Raw genomic sequence first — 18,460 nt, 5'->3', positions numbered from 1 at the left:
GGTAGGTACATTTTTTCCCAACTGCTGAGGGAGAACCGGGAGAAACTAACTTCTAAGTAATTCTGCATTAACTGCGACAGAATCTTTGTAAACATGATGGAAATGTATCAGAGAGCACAATGAATCATCCAACTGATAAGGCTAGATCGAGTTGTTGTTTACATTCGCATACATAACAAATACACACAGTATGTTAACTGTTGTCTGTTCTAGGTGGAGACTTAGATTCTGCTGGAAGTAGGTACTAACACCACAGCCTTAAGTTACATTCTTGAAAAGTGGACTTTGAAAAGTGATAAACCCCAAATTCCACTATTAACATTCTACTACAAGAATAGGTCAACATGACTGTTTATTAAACTAGCAATTTTAATCCCTGACAAAAAAAGAGTGGTTTCATAAGTTAGACGTGTCTGTCTGTTTGTCTGTGTCGTCTTTTTAATTAAGCGATTCAATTTAGTTTATTTAGCTTTTAAGGTTAAATTATCTGCAAGTATTCTTAGACATCTATACTAATATATAAAGCTGAAGGGTTTGTTTGTTTGTTTGTTTGTTTGAACGCGCTAATCTCAGGAACTACTGGTCCAAATTGAAAAATTATTTTTGTGTTGAATAAACCATTCATCGAGGAAGGCTTTAGGCTATAAAACATCACGCTGCGACTAATAGGAGCGAAGATACAATGGAAAATGTGAAAAAAAAACAGGGCAGGTATAAATCATAACTTATATCTTCTACCCACGGAGACGAAGTCGCGGGCAACAGCTAGTATCTGATAAAAATCGGTCGAAACATTTAAATGTTATGGGGGGTGAAAGTCTTTACTGTCCTCCCGACGGTTTAATTTTTAAATATTACTTAAATTTTTGCATCATGGTAACATATGCACTCCAGCTTTACAACAAAGTTATTTCTACTAAGAAATGCAAAACAAGTTTATAATAAATATTATGGAATCAATACGAGTCAGATTGAATGACTAATCCGAGACGGAGTTATAAATATTAATTAGTTACAATTAGCGCCGAGTCTATTCCGATCCAAGGTCTATGTCAGTGTGTCAGCCGGCACGCACAGCCTTTCTATAGAAACACAGTTTATGTAACAAAAGGACGTTGAAGATAATACAGTAGGTATGAGGTAAGTAGGTAAAAAGAGCTTATTTTGACATAGATACTAAGTACAGGCATTGCCCTTACTTAGAAAACGAAGTCTATAGAGACTGTCAACCATTATCTAAAGTTGTCTTACAAAAGTAAGGCCCTACCTACGAATAAGGTAGAGAAAAACTGTCAAGGAAAATGAGTCCTCCGTCAAGTTTCTGACCGTATTCACCGTGGCTAAACAGATTTTTTTATTATTGTAGCTACCCTTATACTGTATATGTTATACTGTATGCTGTTATACCCTTTCGCAAATACAGGCGCATCTGTACGGTGACAGAAAACTTCAAACAAGTTGGTTGTTGAGAATGTTATTAAATTCATCGACAATAATCGACATAAAAAAAGAGTTGTATGTCTATAGACAGATCCCGCCAAGAAAACTGCAATATTTACGACTGCAATTATTTCGTTATTTTATTGCTAAAAAGTATAAATATCTAATTATAAAGAAGAAAGAACAAAATTAAGAGTTATTCGAGTCATAATTATAGCTTCATTAGCAGTTTCTATTTTAAGCAAATGTTAAGTCGGTAATATACGATTGTAAATTACATACTCGCCAATTAGTGGTTAACGAACATTTACAAAAATTAATAGCAACAAGGCCTCTGCATGTTGGACCTGTATCCCCGTGCTAGCTTTAAAAATAAGAACGGATCTCTTTTCATTAAGTAAACCCGTAAAAAAGAAGAAATATAATAATAATAATTACGTCAATTACTTTGTGTAATAAAAATACATAAATATTTGCTGTTAGCTTAATCTATATAAATTTTGGTATTCTTAATAAAGATCTTTATAAAATAATAAGAACATGAAAGCTGAAGATTTAAATGTAACACTTGGTATTTAAAGGGCAAAGATTACGTTTATAATAGGAGCTTAAGTTAAACAATAACCTTTAACAAGCCCTTAAAAGCAACAAAATGCGAAATATATATTTAACTATCTGTTGCCCACGGGCACGCCCGCTACAAATCAAAAATGATCCCACGGGGAACATAAAAACTATCCTATGTGTTAATCCTGAATATATAAAAAAAAATTGTACCGTCGTTTAAGTTTCGTCTAAATCCGTTCAGTAGTTTTTGCGTCAAAGAGGAACAAACATTCATACATACAAACTTTCGCGTTTAAAATATTAGCAGGATACTTAAATTACTTTAAATTCCAAAACACAAACTGCCTTCCTAATTCCTCGACTTACTAAAAAGCGTCTTTCGTCTATTTCGTCTTGAAAAACTATTTCGCTGTTGTAGCCATTGTTTGTGGGGCGTGGGGTAACACCACCCAGACACCGAGGTCAGACATACCACGGTCGAACTTATCTAACTGTTGCCTAATTTGTTTCATACACTTAATTGTATGGCATTTGCACTGGCATTCGTTGTTTGAAATTAAATAAGTCGACTAATTATTTGCATTAGAATTGCATAAAGGCTTTATTTTTTTTAAATACACAAGAAACGAAACGAATTTTATTAGGGATGAATTATGAAAACCAAAATCTCTTTAGTCTGTGTGGTCAGATAGATAGCTATTTTTTTTTTTGATAAAAATGGACACGTATTTTTGGCATTTATATGCATTAAACTACAAGATAAAAGAAAGAAGAAGCAAAAATTTTTCCATCGCCATTTTCATCGAAGTGAGATGAGGTCAATCTACTTGTAACTTGGTACTGGCCATCGAAAAAAGGTCTTGAATCAATTTCAAGAACGTGCAGTGTTAAGTAAATAAATTGAGAAACTTCCAATTTCTTCTCTTTGACCTTTCGTTGTTTAGAAACGTATTCACAGAATCGTCTCGTTTTCCTTTACATAAGACCTTTGAAACACGATAACGATGAACTTAAAACCTTTGCCCTTTACGTACTTTCAATTAAAATGGGTAAATAGACCTGTATCATAGGTAAGATCATGAAAATTTCTTCCTTGTGCCGTGGAAATACCTCATCTATTCAAAAACTGTGTTTATGTACGTTTTTTAACAACAGCTATATTCCTACAAAAATCTTTTCTCACATTGCTACATTCAATATTCTTTTATTTATATCGGACATATAAGTGCCAATATTAGATAGCTATATAGATTAATATTTGTTCTATATATTTATATCAGCGCTTCTGATTACGCAGCTTCCGTTGTTCCGACAATTTGATAAGAACATTAATAGATGAATGATTGGACAGTTAACACGCGCAGTGACTAATTAGTACTGATTACTTGTTGCTCTGCACTTAAAGTATTTACAGTAAAGTATAACTTATTAATGTAACGCCCTCATAATCTAATTTGAAATGGCCGCCTATCTATTCACAATCGCTTTCACAGATTGTCCATGCGACCTTGTTATGCGCATTTCTTGTTCAATGCGGGTGTTCATTGCAAACAATAGGTTTCCCAATACAACGCTAGTCATATTCTGCCGCACTTAACTCCATTTACAGTTAAATGGATTAGCACAAACGGTAAATTACGTACGGTAACTAAACGTCAATCATACAAAAAATGGCAGCCATGTTAATTTCGAATAATCAGTTCTTATTTTTCAAATCAGAACGGATGTCAATTGTCTATGGAAATAACATTTTATAAATTGATTTCGCAAGAGCAAAGGGGCATTGGCCGCTTGGAGTTACGTCGTAAGCTCATCTCGCCACCTACTCAATCTTGGGATAAACAATGGCACAAGCGTGTGAATCGTGATCATGCAGACTGTAGCCGCAAAGTGCTTTAAATGATTACGGTAATTATTGTTTTGCGATGTGAAAGCACGTGTAGGGTGTTAACGGGCTAAAGGCATTACATGCTTACTTGATACAAATAATGATTTAATATTCTTGATAGAATTTTGCAAAACATTTAGGTACGAGCCAATGTAGATGACTACTAGATTACTGGCAGACAGATTAAATATATCATATTATGTACACAGAAGAGAACACGAATATACAGACAAACATCATAGTTATCTTTCTCACAAATATTACTTCCATTTCTGGAATAGCGCCAAAAGTGATATCGACTTCAAACGCCTTGATAGGAATAATTAATTGATACCCTTCGTCACGAGTTTTCTTAATTTTCAGGCATATTTTCAATACGAAATCGAAAACTTTAGATCTGATATGTGGATATCTCAATTTTAGTCAAGTTTATTGGAACCTTGGCTAAAACGTCAGGTTTTATTGACAAGACTTGACCATGTTTACGAGGTTTGTAACTTACATGACTTTAGTTTATACCAATGATCCTTAAAAGAGTAATACACTGTTTCCGTAACACTTAACACTGCTTTCGACATTTTCACACACAACACTTATTTATTCACGTTAAAACAATCATTTTCTGTCGACCACTGAATCATGATAGAGAATCATTCAGAATTTCAGACAGCAAAATCACGCCAGTTGTTGAAAACATTCGGGGAGTTAGTAATCATTGAAAATTTGTAGTTTAATAGTAAATGCAGTATGTAGCTAACTCTAACCTATAGATTATTGTAAATGTGTAATAAGAAGGCATTCTTTAGGTTTCGTTTTTTCTGAATTTTTCTTTGCCATAACCTTGTCCTGACGTGGCTTATTTGGTCATAGTTGGTATCCATGGTAGTTGGTATATACAAATAAATAGCTAGTCGGTACCTATACAATATTTCGATTTTTTTCAGATCGAATTCAAGACTTGCATTTCAGTAGCTTATTACCAAAAACCACAGGGTTCAGAAAAGAGAATGACACTTTCCATTTGCAAATAAATTTCATACGTCAACCAAATATTGCTAACCCCAGACTTCTTGACAAGAGGTATCAAGTGGTTGATAAACTGATAATGTATCGATGTGATACAAGCCATGTATTTGATACAGGTCGCGATTAGAATTTTTAGCAAAGAGGCGGTATATACGAATTTTTTGTAAATGATAGGCAAATTTCTATATAAGGAAGTTTACAATGTTAATTTATTGATAACTTAACTTTTTATTTCCGACAAAAAAACGCATTGTCGGGATTATTGATACCTAGGTTTACAGGACGTAAGTAGCATGCACACAAAATATCGTAAGTATTATTCGTGAATGGAAATTACGCAATTTCTAAAAAAATATTGTCAAACAAACAATGATTTTATGCTTATTTTGCGTACATACCTAGGTTAATCTACCTATGTAGTATTTTTCAGAGATGTCAACCTTTTTGATACTACAGTTATCATAACACAAATGTTTATTATATTGATAGTGGTACAAATAGGATCACTCTAGTTAAGCCAATCAGTAGCAATTGAACATACTAGATAAAACTGGATTAATATCTAGATTATGGGTATTTCACTTTGCTTACTCTTCAAGATACATCTCGCAATGAGATTTAAATACTTATACATACATATTTACTCTTATTTTTTTACGGAAACTTGCGACGATCACCGTATTTATTATAAACGTAATTATTATTACTTAAAGACACACAAATCTCGATTTATTATTATCGCCATGCAAGACAAGCAGCTACTAACATACGTGCAGGGTTTAGAAAGAATAGGCTTCGAAAGCTTCATCTACCAGGATTTAGGGCAAGCTCACAATATACCTACTGTTTATTTTATGCATAGGTAGTTTATGAAGCTTATGAGTCATTCCAGTGCGTCAGAAATCAGTTTAGGCATCAGGGTAGCAGTTAATCGATTTCTCTGGACCACATATGAATGGATTATAGATAGTTAATGCTCGAAACAAGGTGAAATAAATTAAAACAAAATGTTAAATGAATCACAAAATGTATTGTTAATACAACAAAAGCGTACACATATTCTGGCGGCTACTGTGCATATAATAATCATAGCTTCTCGTTTACTTGTGACGTTCGAGCCGTAATTGTTGATGCTGGTGTTTGCGAAATCATCACTAAACCTTTTATAACCGTCGGACGGCGAAGACGGGCTCCTCAAAGAAGCCATTTTTGTACACTGAATTTTTTTGACATTACCTAATCTGACATTGCATGATTGCAATATGTTGCGTTCGGGATCGATCAACCATAGTCATTTTTTTAAGTTTTAAATATAACATAACAATAAAGACAATGAATGAGATGCTTAATTTAGAATTCTATCGTACAATACTACTACTTTTTATGAAATATTTAATATATCAGAATCAGTCCATAAACCACTTTACTTTATATTGAGAAAAAATCATAACAAAATTGACAAACTATGTCTAAAATCAATTAAATAGACTTAATTTATTATTTGATACTTTATTCGTGATATTTATGAAGAATTTCTGTGGTTTTACTTAAAGTTCTGACATTTTGTGAATATGAGCCAAAAGACCTATAGCCAGTTCCTTGTTTCTATGAACTAACCATAGACGAATTCTTCTGTAAAAATTTCTTTTTCTTGTTCCCGGTTGGAATGTGAGTTCATGTTGTTTTCGATGAAAATAAATCCAATCTAATAGGTTTATAACAAACGATTTTTATCGATTCAACGTAAGAATTAAATGAAGTATCCCTCAAACAAGTGATTGTGTGTTATATTTTAGTTCCATCAAAATATAAAATATGGAATACATCGCTCCTAAACTTTTGACGTTCGCCAAGTGATAGTGAATATTCTCAGTGAATCAGAACGAAGTAGTTATAACAATTAATCTGTTGTATTTGGAAGTGCTAATGCCTTTATATCTTATTCAGATCACTTGTTTGTGTGGAGTAGTGTAAATCGTTAATAACCTCAAAAGATATAGTCAGGTGGTGAGTTTGTTGTTAAGGTTGTGTTTCTGTTTGTGCAGATTCTAAATGGCTCCACCTCAAGCTAAGGCGGCGGCCAAGCCCGCCGCAGCCCCCGCGGGCGGTGTAGCTAAGCCTAAAGTTGGCAAGTCGAGGAATTACGACCTGGGAAATGGAGTAGTCCGCTTCTCTAAGACAAGGATGTTCCACAAGAAGGTAAGTTATCAAACTTTTTTAAGTACTTGATAGGCAGTGATTAGCACTCTTTAGATAGTCTAGTCATTGTTATAAACATGCTTTTACGTATAGTATCAACAAGTTTCATCACATGTGTTGATTTTTTTCTAAAACAACGTCTTTGTATGTTGAATTTACTACTTTAATCTTGCTCTAAAAGCCTACTATTACACTTAAAAATGTGTCACTGCATACAGTAGATGTTACTCCTCCAATACTGTAAATCAGACTCCTATGATATTGTTTAAATTTATCATTTGTTACTAACTTTTAGGTTATAATCTTTGTATTTACTAAAATGTGTATTTTAACTTTAATGCATTTTAAAAAGACTAAATTAAAGTGTTGCTTATGTAGGATCTGATATGTTTAACCGTTGCTTGGTCTAGGAAGAAAGTGTAAAAGAAGTATATTACATATTATATATAAACTAGAAAAACAATATTTTTTTTATTATTCCAGGCCAAGTACAGGTTTGTGGGCAAAAAGAACCCCAAGCCAGAAAAGCCCAAGAAGCCCTCAGTAGCCGTCAAGCAGATTGGTGGTGAGAAGAACGGAGGAACCCGTACCGTGCTGCTGCACCGCAGGAAGTCCTTCTACCCTACTCAGGACAAGTGAGTTTATTACTATTGATATATATTATCAGGCGGGCAGTTGAGACAGCTTATCATGTCAGTATCCAGAATTGTAATCTTACCTTCTATGTATGATCTACACCACTGTTTTTATTATTTAACTCACTTTGAATAGGTGTTTTGGTAACATTCCATTTTTAGATGGAATCATTTGTAGATGCTTCAATATACATAACATAGTTTTTAGATTTTCCCTTTTTACCATTTATATGAATGGTTTTTATAAACAAGTACTTGATTTTTTTCTTTTAAAGATGACATACGGCAAGAAAAAATATCCTAGAATACCCCTCATTGGTCTAAATGTCTAATGTCCTAATTTGTGATTATAAAGTCATAATTGGAATGCAACAAATTGAACACATGGGAATCATACATTTACTGTCATGTCTATGGGTGAATGTTAAGTGCACTGTTTACTGTCACAGCTGTACATCACAAAATCAGTTTTTGAATTTCCTAATAATAATTATTCCTTTCCAGGATCACCAAGAAGCCCCACCACAAGACCTTCAGCAAGCACATTCGCCGAACAAGGCCTACCTTGACCCCCGGCACCGTGTGCATCCTGCTGGCTGGCCGTCACGCCGGCAAGCGCGTCGTGCTTGTTGGAGTGCTGCCCAGCGGACTGCTGCTTGTCACTGGACCTTTTGCCGTAAGTTTATACTGTCTACTTCCTGCTTATCTTAGGATATATTGTTAAAATTAACACTTAAACTTGTTTAACCTGCTACTGCGGGTCTAGATGTTATAGGAACTTGTTCTTAGAGTTTGATTCAAGGGCCACACATTTGTCAAAATGTCATAATTTTGCAAGTGAACATTATTACGAACTTTTTTTCTGTAGTAAGGATGATTTTGCCATCTTCATTATTAGTCTTAACCTCCATTTCGACTGCTGTCATTAATATCATAAAATTGTAACAGTAAAAGCAGCATCCTTTGAGATACATTAAACTCCATACCTTTAATATACTGCAATTGTTTGTATGCTGAGCTAAAGTTATTTCAATTTTAATTTGATACATATTAGAATTGTGTATGATGAAACTGGCCTCCTTTTTTTTCACCATAATTTTCTATTTATGCCACAACTTACATGTTATTTTATTACTTGATTCCAGTTCAACTCGTGCCCGTTAAGACGCATTCCCCAGCGTTACGTGATCGGCACATCCACCAAGATCGACCTGGGTGACTTCAAACTGCCGGAGAACCTCAACGACGAATACTTCAAGAAGAACAAGAAGAGCGCCAAGCGCAGCGTCAAGCGGAAGCAGGGAGAGGACATCTTTGCCTCCAAGAAAGAGGTATGTAGTACACTAATATGAAGTGACTTGATTCTCATGTACCTTGGATGATATCAAAATCAAATTTTGTAATTTTGTTTTTGTATTTACGTAGTTACAGCTCTAAACCCTTGACCATAAACATAATTTTATAAATCAAAGACAGTCCCAAATGAAAGAATATTTTTTGGTAATTACAAATTGCTTTCATGACATTTAGTTCTTACACACTTCATGTGCTTGTAAATGCAGACCAAATTACTATATTTCAAGGAATACTTAGGTTCAGTTAATATCTTCGTAACATCATTGAGGAATTCAGCTACAAGCTACGATAAGGAACAATAAGTTTGAGTGATGGGCAATTTTTATCAACTTATTCCCATTTGCCTTCCAGAAATACGTTCCATCTGAGCAGCGCAAGTCAGACCAGAAACTCGTGGACGACGCCGTCGTCAAGGCGATAGGCAAGCGCGCCGACAAGAAGGTGCTGCGAGGTTACCTCAAGTCATCCTTCGGTCTCCGCTCCAGCCAGTATCCCCACAGGATGCGCTTCTAGATATAAGACACAATAAACATCTGTGACTAACTTCTGCTCTTTTATTTCTAACTGTGCGTGGTTTATAATTCTTGATCTTGATGTTTTAGTCTCCTATTATACATTTTCATCCATTAACTGTTTTCAAAGAAGTTGTTGAGAAAAGAATATAAAGAAAAAAATGAATCTTTTCTAAAGATGGAAGAAAAAGTTGTATGAAGGATGCAACGCATTGCCGTACACGAACACAAGCGGATGATGTGGCACGGTGGTTTGGGTTCAGTTGGTAAGAGTCTGACACTACCCGTATACAAGGATTAGTCTAAGCCCTCCCTAGGCAAGGTGATGAAGGTCAACATTAAGGAACTAAAAAGTTGTTAAATGAAAGTCGTAAGAGAGATGTGAGAACATTTATTGGTTTCACTTGTACTTGTTGGCGGGCTGGTGCGGGCGCGGGCGCGCGGACAGCGTGTTGCGCGTGCGCTGCCCGTGACGCTCGCGCCACTCCGCCTCCAGCCGCGCGTACACGCCGCCCGCTACGGCCAAACAAACAGAGGTCAAAATAATAATATTATACTAGCTAATATAATGCTAGCTACATTCGTTAGGACAAAATGTGGACAGCTAATTTTAACCGAAGTTATGTTGCACAATATTCCGAACAAAGTTGGCACGATGATAATCAAACAAATCCTCTGGCTTATGTATTTAAAATCTTGGCGTCTACAGGAATACATTAAATAAATAAACAACTCACATATTATCTTAGTTTCACTTTGTATGTTGTTCGACATAAATTTTTGGTCGCGTTTTATTTTCAAAATGAGTTGTTAGAGAAACCGCTAAGTTGTTTAAACCCTTTTTTAAGTACTTAGACTAATCTCATAAACGTTTGCTGGGCGTGAAGATTTACGAATACGACTCGGTAGCCGGGCATGCATTATTATCACAGATTCTTTTTGTACTTCTTCTCACCCAATGGTTGATTGTAGTGCTACAGGTGTACAGAGGCTTCATTGTACATAATTAGAGTACCTTTAAGTCCTGTGATTAAGCTCTATTAATCGGTATAAACAACAATTCCTAGTTACCGGGCGGCATCTTGGCCTTGTTTTGCTGATGCAAGGCGGCGGTGCGGGCGAGCGCGGCGCGCATCTGTCTGGCGGCGCGCTCCTCGAAGCGGCGCTGCCCGTCCTGGTTGCTGCGCGCTGACAAGCACGAGATCCACTGCCGACCCACCACGCGAGTACGCCTAGGAATTTACGAAATTCATATTAGGAGGTATATTAGATCCATATTCTTGGTGACACCGGTATTCTTGTAGAACTAATTTATCTGCCTGATGTATGACAAACGTCGATTTTTTGCTTATTCCTATTTAAGCAATTTAAAGTGTTAATGCAAAGCCTTTATAGTCTGTGTTTGACTATCTGGATGGCCGATTAATGAATGGAAATCGAATTTAATTTGACTCACAATTTTACTGAATTTCCAATTAGGAGATTTCGAATAGTGTCATTTTCATCCAATTACTATTCATTCATTTGCCATTGTAAATAGCAGAGCTCTGTGACATATTCACGATGTGATCACTCTGTCGGAGAAAATTGGACTTTGTTCGGTCCACATAGAATGTAACTCACTTAGTGGCGGGATGTGCATGCGTGTGCGAGTGCCTGCGCGGGGCGCGGTGTTGCGAGCGCGGCGCCGCGTCCTCGTCGCTGCGCGCGCTGGCCGAGCTCTGCTCGCTGTCGTCCGACGAGCTGGACTGCTCACCGCCAGACTCCGCCGCCGAGTCGCCGCCGCCCGGGGCGCCTTTCTTTGTATAGTACCAGCGTCATTTGACACTTAACGCTAGCTTTAATTCAAGCTATTGAAATAGGACCTTTTTTAACCTTTTTTCATGTCTGAAGGCTTATCAGTACGTCTTAAAGCAATAATATTGTAGGTGTGGCGTCAAGCAACGTCACACTCCCAACTACAATAATACTACTTTTGCGAGGATTTGAGGGCCTCTTATATTAGACAATTGCAATAGCTTGGATTTTTTCAAATATTAAAATATGTCAGTGCTTTATAACAAATATATAATATATAGTTAGAATAATGCTAGTGCTTCGTTTAAGAAAATGCACTCTAATTACATTCGGATAGATTTAACAATTGCCCTATTTGGCACTAACATAAGAAAGATTTCTACAAGCATAATTACTACATAATATTTCTATCTAACCTAAATTCATAAGATGTAGGTGTACATTAAATTGTGTTAGTATAGTTTCTAGGCATATGCTACGAACAGTTATGAGTATTTTGTTTTCGGACCCACACCATAGTAAAAAAAGCACCCGAAACCGTTGTTATGGTTGGGTAGAAAGAGTATTTTAAAAAGGACCTATTTCTGTGTGGACTAATCAAGAAAGTGTGCTCCTTAGTTTAAACAAGAAAAACAAATGAATTATACTTAAAAATCACTACCAATTTCATTTTGAAGTAACTAATTCGTGTTTAGATTTTGCTGTCAGTGTACTAAAAATAACTATGAATTAATTTGTTAGGCGTTGCTAAGAGTATACAATATCTATTATGTTATTTCATCAACATTTGAGGATGTGGTTATAGAAGCGAAGTATGTGATTTATGCCTCTTAAAGATCTAAACATGCACTACTATACTCGTACATGCATCTACTTTTACCGCCACGTAAAGTAGCAAAACCTTTAGTATCGAAAGGTCTCGTGGTCCTTCGTCGTACTGGTATCGGTGCTTCGAGCCGGACTTACCTTGTTCCTGTGGCTGTCCTCCCTGGTTTCCTTGGCGGGGGGTGGTTTCGGCGTCTTAGTGTCCCTCTCAGGAGCGACCACGGTGCCGCTGGAGCAGTTCCCGGCCAGGGACTGCGCGGATACTTGCGTCGTACCCAAAGCGGGCGAGCCAGGCCTCACGTTGGCTGCGTACGCGCCGTTTTAAAATGTATTCGTGATATCATTGCCCTCTTTATTACCTACTATGTATTCCAAAAAGTGTGGTGACTAAGTAACAGCTAGGCATTTTGTGAGAACATCGATATAATGGCAATACATAAAGAACAGTATGGAGATATTTCTGTTAATGCTGAGGTTAAAATAGGTACGGTGCCAGTTATGTTATACAGTTACCGATGTAATAAACGATGTCTAATCGCTGAGCACATCTTTGCTGACCTTCAAACAAAAATTAAAACGAGACATCGATGTAACACTTTGCAGAAATCATTCAATGCTTTTGCGGAAGAGTAAATGCAACAACCGTCAGCTGTTGCGTAAAACCAAAATTTTGAGGCGTTTACGCTTTAAGCCCTGGTCTGAAGAAAACTCGTCCTTTCTCCTTTGAGCTGAAGAACTAAAAGTATGTAGTATTGTGTATATACAGTAGAAACTGTTATATTGCCAATTGATCGCTCTCTATGGCGTTGCAAGCGTGACACCATGGCTGCTACATGTCTTTGCCAATATTGTAACAGCGTATTTACAGCAGTTTTTTGGTCATCAGACTCATATGGTTCGGTAGTGCGGTGACGTGCTTTTAGTATTTCTCTTTTCCTATTTTCGATCTGAAATATGCCTTTAACGGAAAAATGCAAGAATTACTATACTTTTTTGAAAACGACTATGTGTGGTCCTTGGGGACAGAACACACCAGGTCCTTTCGTCCACTACTAGTCACATGACCACACCACCGCATCTACACAACAAGGTGCGAGTCTCACGGTTGAACTTGTTGTTGCTGGTGTAGAGCTTTCCGAGCAGGCCGAGGGTCGGGCGTGGCGGGACCAGCAGGATGCCCTCCCACCAGAACACCTCCTTGCACTGCAGCCGCCCGTTACCGTCGTCACCTGGTTCTAGGACGAAATTTAGAAGCTGGCCTTATGTAGCCGAGTTGGCTTATTGCTTGTTAGTATTGAACTGGTATGTGAAAGCAAACAGTTCTTAAAGAGGCCCTGAATACAAAGAGCATGCTTTCAATCGCCATACAAATTACAAAAAAGCTTTTATCAAATTTTTAAGCGGTATCCTTGATAGAGTTTAAAACATTTTGAGTGAAAGTAATTTCGTAATTTTTTAAACCATTAAATGACAGATCTTTCTCAGTATGGCTGGTTTTTTTGCCCTTAGAGCTGGTCTACAGATCTCAATGCCGGAAAATAGCAAGAAACTTAAGACACTAAGGTTCCTATAAGACTGCCTTCGCAGCAGCAGAGTACAGCGCTTTATTCTTCTACCTTCTACTATTTCCAATAGAAATCACCATTACATTGTAGACAAAGTAGCTGTCTTCATTTAGATCTTACCTCTACCCACGAGCCGCGTCAGTCGCTCGGGGAACATGAGCTGCGGCGGTCGCATCGCTATGATTTCGCGGAACTGATTGTAGATCTCCATCACCGACGCGTCCGTCGCCAGCCGCTCGTCCGGGACGTGCTCGCGAAACTGACAACCCTGTACACAAAGGTAACAATATTCTCAAAAGGCAACATTGGTAGGTTATTATCGTTATTTCGAACTACAAGTTCTATAAGGTTTTGGGGTGCGGTTATGTGACAGCTTTTTACCTTTTATCTATTCACACCACGCAGGGATAATGAGGTACTATATTATGTCTATATAGGTATGTGCACCTATGCAGTAGCGAGTCGTTTCGCTATAATGCTATTTAAAAACTGTTTCTTTATACTACGCCAAGTTTTATTAAAAAAACATTAAAAATAGTATGAACTATATGGTCAACATACAGTGTTCCTGGTAAGAGTTTCAAACTTGTAAGCCCTCTCGCCGCAGCAGGGGTACCGGCCGGCGGGCAGCGAGGGCCGCCCCTCCAGCGCGAACATGTGCGCCGGCTGCTCGTGGTGGGAACACCACTCCATCTAAAAAATACCAGTACTCGTCTGAGTTCAACCAGAAGGGAAAGGTATCGAGAATTCTTGAAGCAGATTGATGGTGTGAAATGCGACAGTGCATTAAACTGCGTACTATACCATACTAGATCTCGCTAGGACTGACAAATAGAAGTAACTGGATCGAAATGAACACAGAAATATGGGCTACGTCAGAAATTTGAAAGAGTTATTTTCTAAAAGTAAAGCAAAAGAAGGGACAGCGACGAAAGCGAATTCGTTCTTAATTCAAAACTTTATGAAGAACTAGCTTTCCGCCCGCGTCGAGGTCGGTTATATCGCGTTTCCAAGAGAAATCTTTAAAAGTCCGGAATTAAAACTATCCCATGTTCTTTTTCCACCAAGTAGGTGGTATGTTTTTGTTGCAATTTTATTTTATCTCAAAATATACTTCTGGACGATTTATACTGCCTACCTGATAAGCAGGGAAATAGCTGTCGCACAGCTGACAGCGCAGGAAGTGGCAGTCGGCCCATAGGCGCCAGTACACGCGCCGCCACGACCGCATTTCGCCGTACAACCACGTTATGTACTCGTTCAGACTCCATGTCTGATCCCTAGAGGAGAGACAGGTAGATATTTGGATCATATTTATACTTAAATCTATGTATTTTATCGATGAAATATGGGCTACATGGTCGAAATCTGAGGAAAAACCTCTGGACAATTTAAAATCTTATGTAATATTTTTTGGGGAGTCCTTCTGAAATAGCAGATGGAGACAAACTAAAACTATTTAAGGCTTGTTCATAAAACCCTAGGCCCATACTTGGTATGTGATGAGACAACGTTTCCTCGTCTATCTATCCGCATGCTAGCTGGCTGGCACGGCACCTGTTCCGCGATATGACGTCCTAGAAGCTTATTGCACCTGTGAAACAAAAATAATCCTGTGATATTCGTATTAATGATATTGTGGCCCTTTTGACCTACAACAATCGTTTAAAGCAGTACTTTTGTAGCAGTATCGGAAACGAGACCGCGTAGCTGTACTTTTTATATAAAATTGAAACAACAGATACTGCTTCACTTTAAGCGGCTCCTAGTCCCCAAGGACCAAATACAGTCACAAATAGCAGCTTTTCATTTCTACACAAAATTGTGTTGTCCTTTTAGTCGACCAAGAATAATTATAATCAACATACTTGCTGCATTTGAAGAGTGTAGCCAGCGTGGAGTAGTGTCCTCTGAGAGTCTCAGGAACTGGCTCCGCGAGGGACAGGATCATCTTGCAGTACAGGCGAGACTGAATCTTGTCCTTACGGTCCCTAATAGCTTCGAGCTCAGCGTTCGTGTACATGGCTGATAATCTGAAATTATTTGTACGATGCAGCGATGTACGAAGTTTAAACAACAATGGACTTAAGTTTATTCGCTGTCATGAGGATTTTGACTTATAAAGAATAGTGTCATTGTAACAAATTGACAGTATTACGAAGTACGGGTTTGAAGCCGTATGATTGTTTCGGACTATTTTTGGCCTATTTTGACAAAAACCCTCAAAGACGCGAGTCCGACTCCATTGCTTAATATAATTTACTTTGTTATAAGAAGATCTATCAGCATAAATCCTATTTAAAAACAAAGGTATTCAAGTATCTAATGACCTAGTGAGCAACGCATCGCTGAGACAAGCTAAGTTGGTGGAGGTCTTCACAATCTCATTGATATGCGCGTGGCAGTAGATGAGGCAGTCGTGCAGAAGTGGCTCCATCTGTAATATAACGCATTTATAAATATGTCAGTACAAACAAAAGCATAAAGGGAACAGGACCTCAATTCCGCTATTTACAATGACCGATGAATTAATGGAAATTGGATTAAAATGACACTATTTATATTCTCCTAAGCATTTTACCAATACAATAATTGGAAATTCAGTATGGGGTGGAACACTCACTGTTTCAAATTTAATCCGATTTTTATTCATTCATCGGCTCCAATAACAAAACATTTGAATATAAGACTTATCTTCTAAGGCCTAAGCAAGCAATAGTGTAGGTTTTTAAATGAATTGATAATATCCAAGCAGCTTGCTAATGTTGATGGTGTGTTACCTGTAGAAATGAAGCTGACACAAGAATAGGCACCACGTTATGAGGGTCTAGTAGAGGCCAGTCTGCAACCAAAATCGTGTCCCTTTTCACCCATCGCATTAGCCAGTCGAATATCTAGAAATATTTTGAAGTTATGTAGTTTTATTTAATATTTATTATTATTGGTATATAAAATTGCCCTCATTCTACGCACTTAGCGAATATCGTTACCTGTATATCGCAATGTACTGATATATCCATATCCTCCAGCCTTTGACCGGCTGTGACGTCAGCAAAGTATCCCATTTTCGAAACTAGCAATTTTTGAGGGCACCGAAAATCTTTTTTCAATCCTTTCACTTCATCACAAACGTGAATTTCCACATCCCCGCTGAAAAAACAATTTTCGTTGTTGGTCAAGAAATGCAAAAAGCAATTTCCGATACCGGGAATCGAACCCGAGCCTCCTGGGTGAGAGCCAGGTATCCTAGCCACTAGACCATATCGGATATTACAATTTAGTATGAAAATATAAATCAGTACTCACATAAACGAGTCATAAAATATCAAATAAAAAAAACAAGAATTGACTATAATATTACGAACACTTACTCCTGTTTTTGATTGACTCGATCTTGGGCTACAGTAACAGAGGATTTGCGCCTTCCTAAGCGGTCCCTAGAGTCTTTCTCGTCCACAAAACCTGAAATATTTTCGTAACTATAGAGTACCTAATAATACAGAGATATAACATTTAAGTACAAAAAAAAAATCACCTACCTCCAAAACTGGCAGGTTTCTTGATTTCGACAGTAGTGCCAGACGGTACTTTCTTGATTATTGGTGTGTAAACACTTGTTGTTTTAGACGGTTTTTTATACCCGACTAAATACGGTAAAATAGAATCCAAAATCCCCTCATTTACTACCTAGAATAAATTGTTTATAAGCGCCATCTGTTGGTAGCATTATTATTTAAGAGTTTTGAGTACATTAAAAGATTGTCACTTACATCGTTTAGCTTGCAATTTAGATTGGCCTCTGTCCAAATGCCAAGCATCTCAACTCTTGCTTCGGGTGGTAAAGAACGTCGACGTCCTTTTCCTGAAACATTTAACAAAGTACAAGTCTGTTAGTGTAAGACAATGACACTAGATGGCACAAGTATCTTTCTAAGCTATTTTTTTATTTTTACCTTCCAGTTCGCTGCAACTAAATCTTTTCTCAAGACGATCTTCACTGTTTTTATTTTCGATAGTACAAGCACTTTTGCTCACGGTAGGCTTTTGTTCAGCGTAAGCGGTCTGGTACAGAAGATCTCGCTCTTGTTGTTCGATGACATGGTTTATTACCGTCAACTTGGTTAGTTCGTCCCAGTCAATTTTCGAACCTTCGTCTTCATCACCCTCTAAATGTTCATAAACCTGATAAGCAGTCTTCATGAAGTCAAAAAAGTCTTTGACAGTTATTGTTTCAGCAGAAATGTTGGCTTTTGCTGATGAATTTCTTCGCGAGGAACCATCGGACCTCGTAGGACTTCGGTTCCCTGGTCCATCTCCTCTTTGCATAAACATTGATGATAAATCAGGTTCTGGATTTGGACTAGACATTTTGATTCACGGTATTTTGTATAAGCCTAACACGGAATTTCATTTGTATCGATCTAATATGCCTCGGTAACGGTGGTCAAGGAATAAAAAAATATTACTTAGTTGGTAATGAATAAAGTAGATGTCGTAGCTCAAATATCTCATACAGGTTTATAAATTTAAATATATTTTTAAAGTTTTAGATAGGACTTAATAAAATTTAAACTAAGTTAGATGCATAGGTAAATCTCAAAAATATATTTGGGCAGTATTTACAAAATCAAAAAAATCCCGGCATAACCT

The 18,460-nt window shown here is 37.3% G+C and overlaps 3 protein-coding genes and 1 non-coding gene across 8 annotated transcripts in view; 1 reads left to right on the top strand and 3 right to left on the bottom strand.

The window, feature by feature from the left end:
- Positions 1–6,474, bottom strand: part of LOC113503102 (two pore calcium channel protein 1-like) — a 28,038-nt gene extending 21,564 nt beyond the window's left edge. Inside the window, exon 1 of one of the 2 annotated variants that reach the window (XM_026884917.1) lies at positions 6,026–6,474. In XM_026884917.1, the coding sequence (XP_026740718.1) occupies positions 6,026–6,128 (103 nt within the window). In that variant the 5' untranslated portion in view covers positions 6,129–6,474. Of the gene's footprint in view, positions 1–4,397 lie in introns of both variants that reach the window. The other variant, XM_026884918.1, reaches the window with a different exon arrangement.
- Positions 6,475–6,536: 62 nt separating this feature from the next.
- Positions 6,537–9,654, top strand: LOC113503104 (60S ribosomal protein L6). Of its 2 annotated transcripts, none has more exons than XM_026884922.1 (6): positions 6,537–6,589; positions 6,967–7,120; positions 7,604–7,755; positions 8,260–8,431; positions 8,901–9,086; positions 9,463–9,654. In XM_026884922.1, the coding sequence occupies exons 2-6, from the start codon at positions 6,974–6,976 to the stop codon at positions 9,622–9,624; spliced, it is 819 nt and encodes a 272-aa protein (XP_026740723.1). In that variant the 5' UTR covers positions 6,537–6,589; positions 6,967–6,973; the 3' UTR covers positions 9,625–9,654. The 2 variants fall into 2 exon arrangements, with proteins under 2 accessions (XP_026740723.1, XP_026740721.1); XM_026884920.1 differs by lacking the exon at positions 6,537–6,589 and adding an exon at positions 6,608–6,664.
- A 311-nt stretch (positions 9,655–9,965) lies between these two features.
- On the bottom strand, positions 9,966–18,382 carry LOC113503100 (uncharacterized protein KIAA1841 homolog). 3 transcript variants are annotated; one of them, XM_026884914.1, is made up of 17 exons: positions 17,764–18,382; positions 17,581–17,672; positions 17,350–17,497; positions 17,182–17,272; positions 16,801–16,960; positions 16,591–16,704; positions 16,141–16,247; positions 15,679–15,843; positions 15,303–15,404; positions 14,949–15,090; positions 14,372–14,503; positions 13,931–14,078; positions 13,349–13,480; positions 12,387–12,550; positions 11,247–11,418; positions 10,695–10,855; positions 9,966–10,139 (listed from the first exon to the last, which is right to left on the bottom strand). In XM_026884914.1, exons 1-17 carry the CDS (start codon positions 18,176–18,178, stop codon positions 9,981–9,983), a joined length of 2,604 nt encoding a protein of 867 aa, XP_026740715.1. In that variant the 5' UTR covers positions 18,179–18,382; the 3' UTR covers positions 9,966–9,980. The 3 variants fall into 3 exon arrangements, with proteins under 3 accessions (XP_026740715.1, XP_026740716.1, XP_026740717.1); XM_026884915.1 differs by having other exon boundaries at positions 13,349–13,474; XM_026884916.1 differs by having other exon boundaries at positions 9,999–10,139; positions 11,247–11,422.
- Trnae-cuc lies at positions 17,007–17,078 on the bottom strand. The gene has a single exon. It is a non-coding gene; the product is annotated as a tRNA-Glu (tRNA).
- Positions 18,383–18,460: the final 78 nt, after the last annotated feature.

Source organism: Trichoplusia ni, chromosome 18 (assembly GCF_003590095.1).
Source record: "Trichoplusia ni isolate ovarian cell line Hi5 chromosome 18, tn1, whole genome shotgun sequence".
In the NCBI taxonomy this organism is placed as follows: Eukaryota; Metazoa; Arthropoda; class Insecta; order Lepidoptera; family Noctuidae; genus Trichoplusia; species Trichoplusia ni.
The sequence above is the reverse complement of the archived record's forward strand: the minus strand, read 5'-3'. Positions and strand labels throughout refer to the sequence as shown.

What these genes read in the sequence shown, in the direction of transcription:
- LOC113503104 (XM_026884922.1), top strand. Translation starts at nt 6,974, where the DNA reads ATGGCTCCACCTCAAGCTAAGGCGGCGGCCAAGCCCGCCGCAGCCCCC. An exon ending in CAAGGATGTTCCACAAGAAG is followed by an intron (nt 7,121 to 7,603) that starts GTAAGTTATCAA and finishes TTATTATTCCAG; the next exon opens with GCCAAGTACAGGTTTGTGGG. An exon ending in TTCTACCCTACTCAGGACAA is followed by an intron (nt 7,756 to 8,259) that starts GTGAGTTTATTA and finishes ATTCCTTTCCAG; the next exon opens with GATCACCAAGAAGCCCCACC.
- LOC113503100 (XM_026884914.1), bottom strand. Translation starts at nt 18,178, where the DNA reads ATGTCTAGTCCAAATCCAGAACCTGATTTATCATCAATGTTTATGCAA. An exon ending in TAGTTGCAGCGAACTGGAAG is followed by an intron (nt 17,673 to 17,763) that starts GTAAAAATAAAA and finishes TAAATGTTTCAG; the next exon opens with GAAAAGGACGTCGACGTTCT. An exon ending in GCTATTTCCCTGCTTATCAG is followed by an intron (nt 14,504 to 14,948) that starts GTAGGCAGTATA and finishes GGTATTTTTTAG; the next exon opens with ATGGAGTGGTGTTCCCACCA.